This window comes from Onychostoma macrolepis, chromosome 23, assembly GCF_012432095.1.
Source record: "Onychostoma macrolepis isolate SWU-2019 chromosome 23, ASM1243209v1, whole genome shotgun sequence".
NCBI lineage: Eukaryota > Metazoa > Chordata > Actinopteri > Cypriniformes > Cyprinidae > Onychostoma > Onychostoma macrolepis.
In genome coordinates this window covers 18,144,140-18,162,869 of record NC_081177.1, presented here as the reverse complement: position 1 = coordinate 18,162,869, position 18,730 = coordinate 18,144,140, and the positions used below count along the sequence as shown (strand labels likewise).

The 18,730-nt window shown below is 36.0% G+C and overlaps 1 protein-coding gene across 1 annotated transcript in view; it reads right to left on the bottom strand.

The window, feature by feature from the left end:
• dnah12 (dynein, axonemal, heavy chain 12) overlaps window positions 1–17,023 on the bottom strand; it is a 30,104-nt gene extending 13,081 nt beyond the window's left edge. Inside the window, 42 exon segments of the mRNA XM_058764111.1 lie at window positions 325–503; window positions 764–1,063; window positions 1,424–1,458; window positions 1,461–1,845; window positions 1,959–2,097; window positions 2,421–2,572; window positions 2,651–2,839; window positions 2,924–3,043; window positions 3,142–3,330; window positions 3,454–3,537; window positions 3,619–3,759; window positions 3,853–4,036; window positions 4,351–4,460; window positions 4,554–4,673; window positions 4,764–5,009; window positions 5,109–5,348; window positions 5,520–5,672; window positions 5,877–6,049; window positions 6,237–6,393; window positions 6,477–6,596; window positions 6,689–6,971; window positions 7,748–7,869; window positions 8,010–8,204; window positions 9,992–10,192; window positions 10,292–10,477; window positions 10,588–10,825; window positions 10,968–11,161; window positions 11,459–11,593; window positions 11,675–11,800; window positions 11,887–12,022; window positions 12,207–12,385; window positions 12,819–12,910; window positions 13,038–13,191; window positions 13,306–13,494; window positions 13,627–13,822; window positions 14,372–14,530; window positions 14,676–14,742; window positions 14,901–15,090; window positions 15,194–15,220; window positions 15,340–15,427; window positions 16,552–16,750; window positions 16,922–17,023. Of these exon segments, the coding sequence (XP_058620094.1) occupies window positions 325–503; window positions 764–1,063; window positions 1,424–1,458; window positions 1,461–1,845; window positions 1,959–2,097; window positions 2,421–2,572; window positions 2,651–2,839; window positions 2,924–3,043; window positions 3,142–3,330; window positions 3,454–3,537; window positions 3,619–3,759; window positions 3,853–4,036; window positions 4,351–4,460; window positions 4,554–4,673; window positions 4,764–5,009; window positions 5,109–5,348; window positions 5,520–5,672; window positions 5,877–6,049; window positions 6,237–6,393; window positions 6,477–6,596; window positions 6,689–6,971; window positions 7,748–7,869; window positions 8,010–8,204; window positions 9,992–10,192; window positions 10,292–10,477; window positions 10,588–10,825; window positions 10,968–11,161; window positions 11,459–11,593; window positions 11,675–11,800; window positions 11,887–12,022; window positions 12,207–12,385; window positions 12,819–12,910; window positions 13,038–13,191; window positions 13,306–13,494; window positions 13,627–13,822; window positions 14,372–14,530; window positions 14,676–14,742; window positions 14,901–15,090; window positions 15,194–15,220; window positions 15,340–15,427; window positions 16,552–16,742 (6,764 nt within the window). The 5' untranslated portion in view covers window positions 16,743–16,750; window positions 16,922–17,023.
• Between the last annotated feature and the right edge of the window lie 1,707 nt (window positions 17,024–18,730).

Here is an 18,730-nt window from a genome sequence, read left to right as displayed (position 1 = left end):
AAACCTGTATGAATTTCTTTCTTCTGTGGAACACATAAAAAGATACTTCGAAGAATGTTGGTAGTTAAACAGTTTCGGTTTCTATTAACTTCCACTGTATGGACAAAAAATGCAATGAAAGTCAATGAGAACCAAACCTGTCTGGTTATCAACAATCATCAAAATGCCTTCTTTTGCTTTCCAATAAAAAAGTAAGCCATACTGTTTTGGAATGACATGAGGGTGAGTAAATGATACAGAATATACATTTTTTTTGGGTGGACTATTCATTTAAGATGATTCCTGTTGGAAAATTGCAGGATGTGGCAGCTTTTTAAAAGTTACCGGAATATGACCAAGTTCATGTGGTTCTTGTGGGTTTGGTTGTACTCCTCCAGACAGGCTTCTACCACTTCACTAAAGCGCTCCATGGCGGGAACCTCTGCATACAGCCTCTCACTTTCATCCACGTCAGGGGTCATATAATCTCCAAATAGCAAATTCCGCATATTCTCCTCACCAATCTGAGGAAAAACAACACAAAAATTACTTTGTATTCATCACTGGAAAGCAAGGCAGTATTTTTGTTCAATTAAATTAGTCTTTTTCATTAAAAATATATACATTTTGTTATATCTTGACACATTTATTTTAGAAAAGTATTTATTTTAGTATGTATTATTAAGATAATACATACTAAATTACAGTCATTTTAAGTACATCATTTAATGAATGAGAAATTCTAAAGAAGCCTTAGATGTTTTTTTGTTTTTTTTTAACGTACAGGTTTGTTACCATCCTTAAGATGTTCAAAGACTGTGTCAAAGTTTTCCTTGAAGTGCTCCTTCACAATATTGTTTATGAGTGAGAAAAGCCAGGCTCGGTCCTGGTCATCCACAAGGCGATCATAGAAGACGCGGTACAATTCGTGCACAAAAAGCCTGATCATTGTTCGCTTGTTTGCAAGTGATTCCTTCTTCAGTAGCAGGCAGCCCTGCACCACTCGTGAGAAATCTCTTAGGTTGAAAGTGTAATGAGACTTAGCTGGGGTGGGAAGGAGATTTTCTATAGCCTTTTTATAAACCTATTTCACACAGAACACAGAATTAGACAATATTAATTGATACAGAAAAAAAAATAAACAATGGAATTATATACCAATATACAGTATACCATTTAAGAGTTTAGGTTGAGTAAGCTTTTGCTTTTTTAAAAGAAAGTAATTAATCATTTTATTCAGCAAGTATGCATTAAATCACAGGAATAAATTACAATTTAAAATATATTCAAATAGAAAACAGTTCAATTATAGAATATCACAAAATTACTTGTTTCTTTGTGAGAATAAAAGACTTCTTTCAAAAACATTAAAAAAACCTTTCCAACCTTTTCAACTTTTGAATGGTACTGTATATATGTATACTGTATGTATCACATGACTTACCTCAAGTGTTGCAGTGACTATCTGATTGCCAATCGGAAGCAGTCAGATGGGAAGTCATTGATCCGGAGGTAAAAGGTCACAACATTAGAGAAAATGCGCACCATGGTCTCATCGCTGAATGAATTGATGCTGCAGATGTTAAAATGGCGTAGAAAACGAGGCGTCACTGCATTCCTCCCACCACCAGGGGGACCCATGGCAGAGATCAGTTGCAGGTCCGTAAGGGTGATTTTTGAGGTGTCCTTAAGGTCATACCAGTTCCCATGGTCAAAATACTGACGAAGCAGCTCAATTGGGGGTTGTGCACCAAACACCTCTTTTGCTGGCATATTCATGTCGTCCACAAAGATGATGCATTTCTTTCCCATGGGAGGTCCATACACTCCCTTTCGCCTCTTGTCTAGTCTGGACATAATAATGTTCTAGAGGATAAAGAGAGCACTTGTGTTATAGAAAAATACTACTGAAAAATTCAATGGATTAATTTCAACAATATATTGACTGTACGGTGAGTGGGAAGTATCCTGGTGGTTACCTGAGTCTGATTGGCACTGGTGCGAGCTGAGAAGTTGACGAAGAAGGGAAGGAAGAGTTCTTTGTCGAGATTGTTCATTAGTTTTTCTTTCACATAAACAGACTTTCCTGTGCCTGTGGGGCCGACGAGCAAAAGAGGCCTAAATCGAAGTGAAAAATGAGAACATTTTTAACGATTGTGGGTGGATGCAATAACACAAATTAAAATCAATAGCTTAACTATAAAGTTTAAAAGAAGATATGAGTTAATGCAGTGGTTCTAAAACGGAGGCTTAGCAAACTTCCAAAGGAGTTGCAGAATGACTTAAAATATTTAAATTAATAAATTATTATTAATATATTAAAATGCTTAAAAAAACTAAATCAAGATCTGAAAATCTAAATCAAACTGAAATCATATTTCTTTCTCCCCTCAACAACCACTGGTCTATTGTTTGTCAAGATATTAAAATAGAATACTTACATCCCATACTGAATGCAGAGATCCATTATGTATGTATATCGCACAGTGTCAATTGTAGGAACAATGATGTCCTGCACTTTGGTATTCTTGTCACCTAATGGTGCATTTCTGATCGACTCATTCCAGTGGACCCAACGACCTTTTCCTTTGAACTAATTTGAAGTGAAAAGAGTAATTTTCCAGAGTAATATCTCTCAAATTCTCATATTACTGCACTACTATATACCAACCTCATAACTGTAGTCATAGACAAGACCTTTCTCTTCGAATGGACACTCCCATTTAGACACAGCAGCAGGTATGGGGTTGTTTTCTGCCTTTCCTGAAATTATTTCTTTCAAAAACTGATCAAATCGACTGCGGCTGTCTGTATCACAGCATCCACCGACAGACCACACCAGGGCAAAGGCAAAAGCTGCCTGCATAGGCCAGAATAATTCATGTTTACAAATTGAACTGGATTCTGATGAGTTGTACATTGTACCTTTTAAATGAATAATTACCATGATCCATGTGCGTATGTTTTTGTTCCCTGGATCTTCATCTAAAGGCCCAGTCAGCAGCATCTCAAAGAGTCGTGTGAGAGACACAACAGTATTACTGTTGCTGGTGGGAATGACCTCCTGGAATATTAAACTCAGTGAGCTCTGACTGAACGTCTAAAATCAAATATAATCTAATGTGGTTATGCTATAAGCAATTCATAATGTAAAACAATTACCCGACACTGTTTGCGTAATAAAACAAGTGCAGGAGGAAGTAACCACTCAAAGAGCTGCTGCAGTAGTGTGGAATTGTCTTGTGACTGAAGTGGGTCAGGAAGTGTTCCCATCCATGATAGCACCAGAGGAGTCCATCCTAGCTGAGACGGCTCCATGTAGATCATTCCACAACGACTCACTGTGGCTGGCTATTTCAGGAATTAGAAATTGTTAGTACGGTATAGATAATGAAGGCTGAAGTGGTTTTGAATATGTTTCATATATGAATAGTGCTTAGGTTTAATATTAAATATTGAGACAGGCTGACTCACAGAGGCTTGTGACAGATCCATGGCCTCAAAAATCAGACTCATCTGATTGGACATCTGGATAATCTCCCCACTCATGAGGCATAGCTAAAATTACACAAAATTCTACTTATCTACAGGTTATTTAAAATGATAGGAAGATATGCTCTTAAAATAGCGTCAACTTGCCTTTTTGTTGTCATCCAGCACAGTGTTCATGCTCTCGATCCAAAGCGTGTCTATGGGGCCATCAAACACCACCCATTTCCTGTCTGGGGTTTCACTTGAGGCAAATTCTCGAAAGGTGTTTGCCACAATCCCATCTGTCCACTGATAAAACAAAAATGCACAAGTAAAAAAAAAAAAAGCACAAATAAACAAACTGTTGCTTTTTATAATCTGATGCAGAAACCAAGCTCCAACCTCATGGGACACAGGATCAAACTGACCAAACACTTGGCCCATTGTTATAGATTTAGGATTGACAGTTTGATACAAAACTTTTTCTTCTTCATTATAGCCCCTCTCATTCATCAGGGTCAAAGTATCAGCAAGAACATGAAGTACTTTGGTTTTTCCAGCAAATGGTTCTCCAACAAGCATGAACCTATGGAATATTTTAACAGAATATTTTATTGTTTGTTCCAATGCTTCTAATGGATGAAAATCCTCTTGTTTGATTGAGCAATAAAAACAAATTACATCACTTTCAAAGTATGTTTTGCTTCTTATAACATAATATAGTATAATATATTTGTAACTTTACAGCCATTAGATCATCATGTAAATGTACACTGATAATGTATTATAAAATTACTATAACAATAATGTAATATAAAATGTAATATTATATTTGCATGTAGATTTGCATGTTTTACATTACCAGTTTAAATGTTATTGGTAAGGGAAATACCAACTTACCCATGACGAACTATCATCATCTCATAAGTTTGAATAATTTTGTCCAGGAAAACCTTTACAGGTTGCACATTGTGATTTTTGCAGCACTCTTGAGTACATTCCAAGAATAACTATTGCATATGAACAAAATGTAATTAAAATATTGTATTTATCATTACAAATCTAAATTAAAAACTAAACAAGCAGCATTAAGCAAAGTGTACCTTATAATCTGCCACAGGTAGTGAAATTCCTGGGAACAGGTCACTAGTGATTCCATTAAAAAGAGGGATATCATGGGAGAGAAACTTGGGTTCATTTACATCCTTGATGGACCGTAGAAGCTACAAACAGAATGAGGGTAATGTATCTGATTTTAACCAGCTTTTGGTATAAGACACTGGGTTAACTAGACTTCCATTTCATTAACTTACAAGCATATCCTCATTTTCATCTGGAAATTTGAGTTTGAGGTTCCCAGCAGCCACCAGCACTGCTTTAACGGCTCTCATCCCATAGTCATAGTGGAACTGAGAAGACAGCTGCTCAGAGCACAGTCTGTAGGTCATCACAATCTTCACTGAGAGAGGCTTAGCATTGAGGAAGCCATACGAATACAAGGAGATCTCAGCGATCAGTGCATAGTTAGGCACCATCATGGCCACTGTTCTAAACAAGACCTAAACAAGAGTAACATGAAAACAGAACAGTACAGTTAAAGCCATGTTAGATAACTTAATGAAACAAGTTACCCATAATACACACACAAAAAAAAACACCTTGAGATTATCAGGGAGTTCAGATCGGCCAGCATATCCAGGGTTCATGGTGATGGCCACAAAACAGTTGGGGTTGAGGCGTAACTCTGTGCCCTCAAAGTCAAAATACTCAAGTTTCATTTCGATGGCTCTCTGAATACACAGGATCTGCTGAGCCACCACAGACAGCACCTCTAACTCAATCCGGTTAAATTCGTCAAAGCATGCCCAAGCACCAGATGACGCCAATCCCTTGAAGAACTAGAAAAGAATATTCAGGCAAACGTTGACTTAAGATAAGAGTTTATATGTTATTTATTTATGATAGATAAACTGGTGATTGTAGCCTAATGAAATCTGAATGCAAGAGATGACCATGCTAAAGTTTCTGAACATAATTCTAGCTCTTAATTTGAAACAAGACCCTCTCACCTTCCCCATGGCTAGGTAGTCAAGGCCATCTGAGCAGTTAAACACCACACACTGCACAGCAAGGGCTTTGGCCAGATCTTTGGTGGTCTCGGTTTTGCCTGTGCCTGCGGGTCCTTCAGGAGCGCCACCCAAATTTAAATAAAATGCTCCAATCTTTAAAAGAGGACAATAAACCAGATATCAGAAAAGAAAATGATTATGCCTCAAACATAATAAATATGTAGCTGGCATGATTAGTGATAGCTTGATTATTGTTTCACATTTAATAAATAAATTGTCAACTGAGTATTTTCTGTATTCTCATAGCATAATAAATAGCATAAAAATAGCATAAAATAAATTTGCCATTTAATATACCAAAGTTCGGTAACATCTGTCTGTTAACGGTGTGATGACCAAGCGAGGAGAGTTTCCAAGATATTCATAAGCATACTTGACATCACAGTTTATAATGCGGACACGGACATTTTCGCCAGCCCAATAGTAACGTAGCTGAGCAAGCCACTGGAAATCTGTCTCACTAGAAACTCCTGAAATAGATATTGAAAGTTAAAAGTTTTTAAAATAAAAAGAACAAACTGTACAATACAGTAACCACGAATTCAAATAATGATGAAACTTTTTTTTTTTTTTATAATTTCTTCACAAGACTGAAGAATGCTTTTTTAAAATTCATAATATCAAAGCTACCAGGCAGATTAATCAAAACAAGAGAACCTTTTTCTATCATCTCCATGACCACATCCCTGGCATGCACATCTATGGTCACTAGGGCCCCCAGAGTGGTGCGTGTCTGCTTGGACAGCTTCCCCCTCACCAGCTCCACGATATCATTCAGCTGATTCTGCAGCTGCTTATGGTAGTTCTTCAGACCCTATGAAATCATTCAGATCAATATCTCAGGTACACAGTTAACAGAATCCAATGGTCCACTGATATTCAGAGTGGTTTCCTTACATTAGCACCACTCCTGATGGCCTCATGCACCTCCAGCGTCCAGTACATCTGTGAAGTACAGAGGACCACCTGTCCAGGCCACTCACGTACCCACTGACTCCTTTTAACCTCTGGATAAACCTGAACACATTCAAGACAGTAACCTGGTGCATAAAAAGTAATAAAGACCAGACGTTGACACAAAAAAATACAAATGGCAATTTGAGTCTTACCAGTCTGGAGCGATTGATCACATCCCTGATGCTTCTCAGCATGATGTCTTCCACCTGCACCAGCCACTTCTCCACAGCTCCTCGTGCCTCAGACGTAGAGATCAGCTGGATGAGCTCCACACGCTCCCCCTCACTGCTGTACATGGCCTGGATGTCCAAATTAGGCAGGAAGTCCAGTTTGGCGATGCCCTCAAAACATTTCTTTAAGTGAGGCTGCACTCGCATAGGATCTTTGGTTTCTGAGAGAATCTCCAGCATCTCATCATTTGACAGGAAAAAGAATCTACAGAGTGTGAAAAGGAAATACTGATAAACAACATTGAGGATATATGGCATAACAATTCGAAAGTATGGCACAATGTACTAACTTAAAGGTAAAGTGTGCAGTGTTGTTATTAAAACTAAGCAAGTAACTATTAAAATTGTTTTTTGAAGTAAAATATAAATATTAGCAGAAAAAAGGAGAAATGTTGCTTTTGTAAATAACTGAAATAAATAAGTTTAAGCTGAAATACTAAAATTACTAAAACTAAAATAAAATGAAAAATAAATAAATTAAAACAAAATACATTAAATAAAAATAAAATTAGAAATAAAAATATATATTTAAACTAAATAATAATAAAAAAATATATAAAAATGACAAACGCAATTAAATTAACAAAACAAACTGTTAAAACTGAAAATATAAAAATAAAATATTAATAAATACTATTATAGTATACAAATTATAATTACTAAAATAACACTGTGTAGCATCACTGAATGAAACTGCAAAAATAAGTATATATGTAAGTTATAATTATATATGTACAGTTATAAAATTAACTGTTTCCAAGTATGTTGTCTGCCACTGATCAAAAAAAAGTTAGCCCTGTCCCAAACTCACATTATTGGTTAAGCCAGTGTTGTTGTGCCAGAATTTGTCAGAATGATCAAACAAACAGCATGCTTTCAGTTGCAGTTTACAGTAAAATCTACATATGAATTGTTTATTTTTAAAATTGAAAAAAAAAAAAGTACTTTAGCTTACAAAATGTAAAATTTTAAATATATTACCGTGGAAAAAACAATCTTTTCTTTTCAAGGTATGCATTCAAGCCCTTCATAATGTTCTCAAGGAGGATGTAGGACTCTTGCAGTTTTTCAAACAATCCAGGCAGAGAAGTAGCAACTAAAACCTGTGCAAATGGGAGGATTATTGGTATTAGTTTTTTTAAACATAAAAAACACAATAAATGAGAACATAAGCTAGAACATAAGCAAAATGATTTCTAAACCTCCAATTCTTTTATTGTTTGTATTTAGTATATGTCATCACCTTTGGGTCCTTAACACAGTGCATCATGACCTCCTTCCAGTGTTTGTTTACAATCTGGAAGAGACGGCCCTCCTCAGGCATCTGCTTCATTATATCCTCAGAACTGAAGATAGGCTCAAGGTATAGCCACTGATGTTGCACCTTCAGCCATTCATCTATAGTGTCTTGGACACGGATCAAACGTTCCTCCCAGGTCTGGTTTAAAACAACAAAACTTGCTCACTATTCCTTGCCAGTGACCAAGAAAACTTAAAAGCATACAGTGTGTGCAGAATTTAGTTATTATTAGTTATTAAATTATATAAGTTGATATTCTGGTCATATTTGTTTTCCAAGAACATTTTACCAATTCCAAACCACATCAGTCTTAATAACTACTACTGATTTTGTATTTAATCATTTATAAATGATATATAATTGTCCAAGGCTGAATGTTAAAAACTCCTTATTTAAGGTGTGCAGAATTATTAGGCAGGTTTTCTTTTACAGATATAATTAGCCAAAAAAGAGATTGAACTCAAGAACAAAAGAAAGAAAATTATTAAATGCCCATGAGAAGGATGCAATACTAATCTAATAATAGAATTAGCAAAGTTAAGGCATGACCATTGGGCAGCGAAATGCTCATTGGGTCAGAAAAAAACAGGTGGAGAGGAAAAGACACGTTAACTGCAAAAGAATTAAGAATTAAGAATTAAGGTGAAGAATTAGGTGAGAAACCAACAGGAACCATTTAGTCTCCAGCACCATCATTTTCCAGAACTGCAACCTTCCTGGACTCTCCAGAAGTGCAATGTGTCAGGTTCTCAGAGACCTTGCTTGGGTAAAGAATTCTTTAAAATGGCCCTCACTTAATAAGAATAACATGCTGAAGTGTTGTGAAATACATGAAGACTGATTTTCTATAGGATTTATGGACAGATAAGTTGTGAGTGACTCTTGAAGGACCAGCATCACATCCTCTTGTACCACTGTTTGAAGAATTTATCTTCCAGAATATAGCAGCAAAGTCTCTTTAAGACAAGTCATGTCACTCCGCGGCCATCTTTGAAACGCCTCTCGGGCATCCAAGTGCAGCTCCTATCTCTTTGAATGGTGAAACATCAAATTCTTCAAAACTGTTCAGTAAGCTTACAATTAAATTTCATATTTGAAATCACCAAAGAAATCTGACAACAACTGTATCATAAATGTTGTCTCTTTTGCTCAAATAGCGTTATAAAAAGCTTATTTTTCAGGCTACATCAGCCAGTGCGCATGAGCAGTCCTGAGCGTACGTCTCAGAGCACTGACTGTTTCTATAGCAACCGGGACTTCTAACAGCAGCTGCAGTGACGCGCTGACTTTACCGATTAGTGATTGGCTCTTTCATTCAGAAAGCGGTGCTTCCTGCGATTGAGCGGCCATATTGAGTGTTGCATTTTTCCCCATTCAAAACTATACGAGTGACATGTCTTGGGAATTCTATAGTCTTTGATAGCAGTAAGTTTTAGGAGCCCATTTTAATTAATCTCTTATCCTGAAAAGTCTGTCTTGCAGGACTGATTAAAAATGAGCTCCTAAAACTTATTACTCGTGAGTTCAATCTCTTTTTTGGCTCATTTTATCTGTAAAAGAAAACCTGCCTAATAATTCTGCACACCTGAAATAAGGAGTTTTTGACTTTCAGCCTTCATGGACAATTATATATCACTTAGAATTAATGATTAAATACAAAATCAATAGTAGTTATTAAGATTGATGTGGTTTGGAATTGGTAAAATGTTCTTGGAAAAAAAATATGAGCAGAATATCAACTTGCCTAATAATTCTGCACAAACTGTTTTTAGCTATTTTTAAAACTTTTGAGGTTTTTGAAGCAAGCTTATTTTGAAACCGTTTGTGATATTGGTTCACATTTGTGAATAAAGCTAAATATACATTTTAATTCTCGAGTAAATGGTTACTCGTTTCTGGAATGGTTGCCCATCCCTCAATCTCACCTTAATTTCTGTCTCGAAAGGCTTGATGAAAGGAGAGCCTCTCATAGTTTGAGTTTTCACTATCTGGTCATCCAGCATGGTTTGAATCTCATCCACAGAGGACAGGATGGACACGCCGGTGTCCCTGTATGGATGATAATGAAATAACACCGTATCCCAAACCTCCAACATACTCTGCATGGCCCTCTCCAGAGCGAATTCCTGAAAGTGAACAGTTTCCAAAAAGATGTGAGGTGTTTTGTCTCTTTATGACATATAACTGCATACAGGAACTGCAATAAATCATATGGGTGTTATTACTTTGCTGGCTCCTGCACTGATGTTCTCAAACAGTTCCAGGTATGGGGTGAGGTTCTGTTTTAGGATTTTGCGCAGCGTGCTTCCAGAGTCAGGGGTCAAGTCATTGCCTGCAATTTCTGACATTTGCTCCCAGTGTCGAGGTCTGATGCCAGGGTTACACAGGATGGACACCAATGGAATGTACTCCTAAGAATAGGAAATAATTTTAAAGGAACAATTCGCCCAAAAATCCAAATGATGTAATAATTCCATATTTGTATGAACTAACCCTTCAGTCTATAGGATGTAAACACTACCTTGAACTCTTTGACTTGCTCCACAACACTGGTGCAAATGAGAATAGTGGCACTCTCCTGTTTGTCCTCCTCCACTTTGGGCTTCTTCTTTAGTCCTGCTATTTTCTCCTTCTCTTGCTCTGCCTTCTTCTGTTTCTGTTGGAAGAACTTCTGCATCTTGTATATTTCTCTGAAGTACTCCTCAACCTCCAGCTCTATGCTCTCACCGTTCAAATCCAAGAAAGACCCGTCCATCCATCTACACTCAGATGACAGGATAAGATGTCATTCTTTATAACATAAATCAAGTTCTTGGAGAGAAAAAGAAACCCTGTCTGAAAATAGTGAAAACTAGGTGACCCATTATAATAACTGGATAAGAAGAATATGATTCCACAAACCTCTTTTTTGTGCGTTGCCATTTCAGAACCAAGTTGAAGAGCTTCTGATAGGGCTCAATAGATTCCTTTATCACCTCCACCTCTGGGTATGAGGTTTGGTCCCATTTGTAAAGGGCTTCTTCTTTGTTGATAAAGACAATTGATTCCTCAGTGTCCTGAATTCTTTTCTGCACCATTCTCACATCAGAAGCATACTGGAAAGGAGAGGAAGTATTACAATATAAATCACTGATTTCTTTCAGAAGTCAAGTAATCATGCCAGATCAGGTCAAATAAATAGTTTAGCCCAAAAAGAAAACTTTGACATCATTTTCTCACTTTCATGTCATCCCAAAGATATCCATTTGTGTTTCATAAAAGAAAGAAATAATATGTGATTGAAATAATGTGACTGAGTAGATGATTTGGCCGACAAAATTTTCATTTTAGGTGAACTGATATTTTAACTGGACAAATCAACTGAAGTTTGATAATTTCAGTTTGTAATATACCTGTTGCATCATATCGATTTCAGAGCATTGTGCAAATTCCTCCATCCTGCGGCCTACTTTCTCTAGCTCTAGAAGCAGCTTCTCTCTTCGACCTTGAAGTTCTTGTTGACCCTTTTGCTTGGCTTCTTCCATCACCTACAACAACAGAATGCATAAGTCCTTCTAACAGAAACAAGTTTGAGTGTTTGATTTACTGTACGTCCTTCAAAATATCACCTCATCACTTTGATCAAAGATCGGGTAAATGTTTTGCGGCCAGAGCAGTACTGTGGCATTCAGTTCAAGATGCTCTGCATCAAAAATATGTACATCCATCAAATAATTCATCCTGTGTTGTGCTTCCTAGAAAAGGTAATATAAACAGTTACCATTTGATTTGTTAGTCACAGTAAGAACATTTAAAAAATAAATAGTTCTGAGGTACTCACCATTATCGTATTGTTGAGCTCCTCTGTTCCCTTGGTTTTCACCTGATCAATGTAAGTAATCATTTCCATCATGTCCTCTGTTGTTTCAGGCACTTTCAAAGCCCTGTCCCGAATAGCCTCAAACTCTTCACAAATCCTGAAAGAAATTCAAATATATACATTGCAGGTCTAAAGAGAAATTAGACAAAGGGATAGTTCATCTACAAATGTCACACAGGTTTTATAAAGACATAGAAGGGTGACTAAATGATGATAGAATGTTCATTTTGGGGTGAACTGTTCCTAATACATTAACAAAACAACTCGAGCACTGAACTTACTGAAGACTGCATTGATGGTGTGAGCTAACAAGCTTCCCCACAATGATTTCGGAAAGGGTGTTTGCTTTCTTTGCAAGTCCTTGCTTGAGCTCCTCACAGTCCAGTTGTACCATGTCAAAATGGATCAGAGAGGGAAGACCAGATATCTCTTGTGACAATGCCCGAAACCGCTCCACTTGCTGACATGTGACATACGAACACACAGACATGTAGTATAAAACAGATTAAACACAAAAAAATAAAACAGACACCTTAGTATATAAGTAAAAATACATTTCTGTTCAAAACTTTGGGGTAGGTAGGATTTTTTCTTTTGAACGTAAAAAATTATAATAAAATGTAATCTTCTGAACGTTCCAATAAAATTACATAAAATAAATTAAATTAGATTACAATTAGATTAAATTAAATTAGAATATATTAAAAAATAAAACATTTATTTTAAATTTTAATAATATTTCACAATAATAGTATTTTTACTGTATTTCTTGTTAAATAGATTCAGCCTTGGTAAGCATAAGAGACTTCTTTTAAAAACATAAAAAAGTACAATCTTACCAACCTCAAACTTTTGAACAGTAGTGTATATAATATATTGAAACATAAGCTGACCTTGGTGTACTCATCAAAAGAATGCTCTTCTTCCATTAATGTTTCTACTTGAGCTTGTGCCGTCCCATTGACTAACCAGTCATAACTGTCAACTAAACAATATTCATGTAATTGAGCAGAATAATAGTCATAAAACACATTACACATTGTTCTATGTGGTTTTAACGCATTAATATGTGGTTGCTAAGGTGTTGCTAGGGTGTTTTGGGTTTTGCTTACCATAGCTCTGGAAGTGTTTGGCAGGTCCATCCAAGTTTATTCTTACAGCATTCCTAAGAGTGGTCTGTGCCCACATCTGAACATGATCTGGGAGCTTGGCATCCACTACAGAAATGTTGCCCTCTGCTAGCCATGCCTGGACCGTCTGCACTCTCTGTGGGACAGGCAGGACTTAATATCAAACATGAGCTCATAAACTCATCCGATCTGATTCACATAGTCAAAATAATTATGTGCAACACAACTGCACATCAATATATTTCCCAACCTGCATGGTATTGCTGATCAGGTTTGCAATTTCAAGCACAGCCTCCTCTAGATCACGAAAATTAGGATAAAAATCCATCTTCTCATCATCAAATATTAAGTCCATCTTGAAAAGGGGAAGCTTGCTGATGTTGAGGGGATCAAACAAGCTGACAAATGCCACCACACTCCTCTCAACTAGTGCCTTTAGCTAAAAAAGGTAAACACAACCAATTATTCCATTATCCTTAGTCGACATCAAAACATCAATAGTTGGGGGGAAAAAATGGCATAGACAATGATAGCAGATATAAAACTGCGTGACAAATAATACTCAGCTCACCTGATTGGATAAAAGCATTGAGGCACAGTTGTAAAAGGAGTCAAGCTTTTTGGGTTTGACTTTCTGCACAGTGTCTTTGCTGGTGAGCAGGTGAATGACTTTGGGGAACCAGGATTTCATGAGTCTGTCCTCTACTCTCTCACACTCAACAGCCACTTTGTTCTTCAGACTTTCACAGTCTACAGGCCCTGTGGACCTTTATAGCAGGTTTCAAGATGTGCATTACTCATTCAAATTTATGGATACTTGAATATACTTCTAAACTAAACAAAAGTTTAGTCTTAAAAGTCCCATTTAAAATTTATTTATGATTACTTAAAAAGCAGCTAAGTTTTTTATAAATTAATGTTTGTTAACTTTAATCCACCAAATCAAATCAACATGCAGGAATTCGTGTTATTGTCACATGACATTAAATCCATAAAACAGGACATTAGACCCTCATGACAATTGTATTTTTTCTTTTTCTTTTTTTTTTCTATCTGATGACTGAATGAAGAATCATTATTATTATTTATTTATTTTTTGAAAGTGGTGTAAATGTTTTCAGCAATGATTGAAACCAACATGAATACAAATATTACATATTTGTGCAGCCTTGCTACTTGTGGTTTGAATTTGATTGTCAAAAGATTTATCCTTTTCATCATCTTGGACATACTTACCTGCCATTGACCCAAGCAACAAATATACAGCATGTAATCAGAAAATGAATGATTCCAGATAACAAACATAACGGCAGTACCTGCAGTCTGAGAGATCAATAAGGAGCAGGTGGGAGAATGTGCTGTAGCAAATATCAAGGACATTCTTCATGACCGGATGTAATATGTGTAGATTCTTCTGCATCTCTTTTCGACTCTGCACAAAGCTGTCATGCCATGGACAGGAGAAATCTAGAATTCTGGTGAAGCAAAACCAAGATCATAAGAACTGCCCTTTTGCCAAATACACTTCATAATCTGGCCCTTTTAAGATTATTAAATTAAATATTGCTAGAATATTTACATTTTTATGGATTATTATTTATTTAGAATCTGCACACTTACTCAGCAGATCCGTTGGCCTCTTGAGAAATTGTGTCAGTTGACTGTGGATCCTTTAGTACAGTGCTTACTAGAAAAAAACATTAATAACACCCTAATGAAAACCCAAAGGTTTGATTAAGTTGCTTCATAAATAAAAACTTTAAAACACACACACACACACACAAAACAGATCTAGAATTTCTATTAATTTCTATGAATATATAGCAAAGCATCAATTGGACTCACCTCTGTGCTTGGTCATGACTCTGAGGTAGGTCTCACTGACCTCTTTGCATATGTCTTCAAGCAATTCTTGCCTGCCGGGCACCTGGCGGAGCCGATGGGGCACACGGGCCAACATAGCATCCAGCCACTGCTGCTGAAAAGGCGCAACAGGACTTTGCTCAACACACTCTTTCAGGAACAAGTAGTTCATCTAGGAGAATATGCAGAGAAAAGTATAAAACACAATGAAATGAACAGACCCAGCAGAAAAAAATATTAATAATGAGGCTTATTATAAGGTAAAAATAGCATACATATTGTTTCCTCTCTTCACTGATAATCTGGGAAACAAAAATAAATGACATTATTAACAAATACAATACATCTACATAAGATTTTTTTTTAAATCGTATGGTGTATGAGATGTGTGATCACGTGAATACTGTTCACGAGTTCATACTGTTGAGGGAAGCTCTGGTTCAGGAGATGGAGGAGATGCCGGTCCTGCTTCCTTGGCCCGCATGTAAGCTTGCATTGCCCTGTCAACTCTAACACAATTGCAGATATCACATTACAATATTACTCTACTACAATACATAACACCCCGTGACATATGTGTGTAGTTGACATGCCACTTCAAGTATAAACAGCAACAGTATCCTGATATGTTTTATCTAAAACTATAGTAAACATTTTTCTAATTTTTGGATAATTATTACATGTCATTTTTAAGACCATGCATTAATTAAGTGACCACTTATTTGAATGTGTACTTTTGAAATTTGTTTATGTGAACTGCAACAAAAAGCTAAAAGGTGATTACAAAAGAAAAACACGTGTACAGTAAGATTTTTAAACATTTTAGAAAAGAAGTTTCTCATACTCACCAAGGCTGCATTTATTATAAAATACAGTAAAAAAAATAAATAAATAAAATTTTAAAAAAAGTAATATTGTGAAAAAATACAATTTAGAATGTTTTCTATTTCAATTTATTTTAAAATATAATATATTTCTGTCATGGCAAAGCTGAAATCAGCAGTGTCAAAAGACAAAACATTTACTCCGTATTAAGTCTATTATGTTGGCTTGCTTAAGAAACATTTCTTATTATTATCAAGGTTGAAAACAGTTGTGCTGCTTAATATTTTGGTAGAAACTGTGATGCATTTAAGGATTCTTTACTGAATAGAAAGTTCAAAACAAATTACATCATTTATATTATTTCAAATATCTTTACTGTGACTTTTGGTCACTTTATGCATCTTTGCTGAACAAAACTATTTTATTTATTATGAGTACTAACTTTATGTATTTTTATTTAGGCTACTATTTTAAACTTTTGAAACTATTCTGTATATGTGTGTAGGCTATATTTCATTTACATTTACATTTATGCATTTAGCAGACGCTTTTATCCAAAGCGACTTACATTGTATTCAAGTTACAGTTTTTACATATTATCAGCTCTTGCTTTCCCTGGGAATCGAACCCATGATCTTGGCGTTGCTAGCGCCATGCTCTACTATTTGAGCTACAGGAAAGCTCAAATAGTAAGGAAAGTTCATATTTCAACCAAAATCTTCATCTTGAATAAAAAAGCCTAGGATAATTTTCAACAGCCTATTAACAAAGTCAATAAAAACACTAAATACAACAGCAAAGCTCTTACATCATTTTCTGGAGCTGTTGCTGCTGTTGTTTGCTCCTCCGGTGCCGCAGGAGTTTTCTCCTCACGGCTAGTCTGCTCTCTGGAAGGCCTGACGCTCCCTCCTGGACCGGTGGGCTTGGGAGAGGAGGCAGGACATTGTGCCTCCTCAAACCACCCACCTGGGACTTCAATGCACCTGTCGAGGTCGACATTTCAGCGACTAAAAGAAAAGACGATATTACTGTGTTTAGGAATTCTGGCGCATCAGAACTAAGGGCAACAAACTCCAAAACAAAGTACTGTATTGAATCCTAGATGAAATATAATTACAAATAATTATGAAAACCTAAATTACAAATAATTATGTAAAGTGAGTGATTAGGAATTTTACCGTTTATAGTAGCTTTGACGTGTCATTCGTACTCCTAACGGTATTTTTGCGCCGCGCTCCAAACTGATACAAGTTTGTTGCATTTGTGGAATTTCCGTCAACACATTGGTTGCCATGGATGCACAATCGGAAGTGCTTTGCTATCAGAGAACGCAAGGAGCGCATTTTAGGACTGTGAGTGATGTATCTTAAAGGGATACTTCATTCCCAAATGAATAAATAAATACAAGAAGAAAAAGATAAGTAATGATTAACTCCAAACCTGTATGATTTTCTTTATTTTGTGTATTGCAAACGCGTAGGCCTGTCAGTTCAGAGCACCGTTTGAATAGCGATAAATCCAAGCTATTTCATCTTTAAATGACTCCAAAGCCCTAATATTTTGTCTATATATTTTATCTGATTTATTTTTTTATAATCAGTGCTGTAATACAGTAGCTATAATAAACGTATATGAAAATATATTTTTATTAGGGTTTCTATTTGCTACTTGTAATATTTTTTTGTATATATTTTTTTAACCTTTAGACCAGATTTAAAAAATAAATAAATAAAAATCATTTTATATTTTGTTTGAGGGAGACACCTACATTTTATTCAGAGGCCCAAAGTGAGAAAAATGTTTCTGGTGCAGTTGTTGTTATTTACATGGCCAAAAGGTAAGATAAAATCCTGCTGGCTTGTAATGTAAATCACCAAGATTTTTATAACAGCATAGCAAACTACTTAAAATGCATATAAATATCATTTGTGACTATATACAGTAAAGTATCTTCCAATAATATGTCTTACTGAGATTATATTTAAATGCTTAGTTTTAATATCAATGCTCTGTAGTTGTGGGGTAGAAATGTATGTGCTTCTTTTTGTTATACCTTGACAATATAATAGCATACTTATTTGCATGTTCTAATGTGGACATCCATAATTAGCAAGGATAAAGATTGATGCTGAACAAACTATGCATTCATGACCAAACTCGTGAAAATGTGAAACAAAAGCCAATGTGTTGATTTCATGAACACTACACACCACAAGAGGGCAACATTTCCCCAACATCATTACAACAGGGCGTTCACAATCCAATGCACATGGTGTGATTTATGTAGTACTGCTAGATGCCCTGTAGTTTAATTACCTTCAGAGAGATCCTACTTTGTCTGTCTGGGTGTGAACAGTCTGGGTGTGATTCATTTGGAGCCACAGTGGCCCAGTAAACGTCCTTCCCCTGAAAATGACCCCTCATGTAAGCAAAATCATAACAAAGCCAGTCTGAGAGGACAAGACTGTCTGGGTGGTTCCAAATCAGAGGTGTCAGAGAAACATTTATACAAACTACATTCTGGCCTCAACATAGTTTTGTACGGCCCCTCAAATGTTAGCAGTCTATACTTTGTAGTTTATCATTTGAAAAAAAAATATATACATTTTGCATTTTCTGCAATATTGATTTGTTTGACAAAAGAAGCAATTATTTCATGATGTTACTTCTACCATTATGAGTGAAAGCAGCACCACACAGTGTGAACACTGCATTTCACTGCATTAAGGCCATTGTGAAGGCGACATTAAAATAGGTCTGTCTTACCCAATGAAGATGACTGACAGTTGTCACTCTGCTCATCAATCACACTGTAAGCACATTCAAGACAAGGGGCAAATGACCCACTTGGCTCACTAAAACCACTCTGCTGGTATTTAGACAGTATAAATTTAGATAGCACAATGTTGCCCTTAAACGTAGAAGTTTTTGTATATTAAAATGCACAAATCTTTTCTTGCTTTTTTAAAGCATGCCATACCACAAAA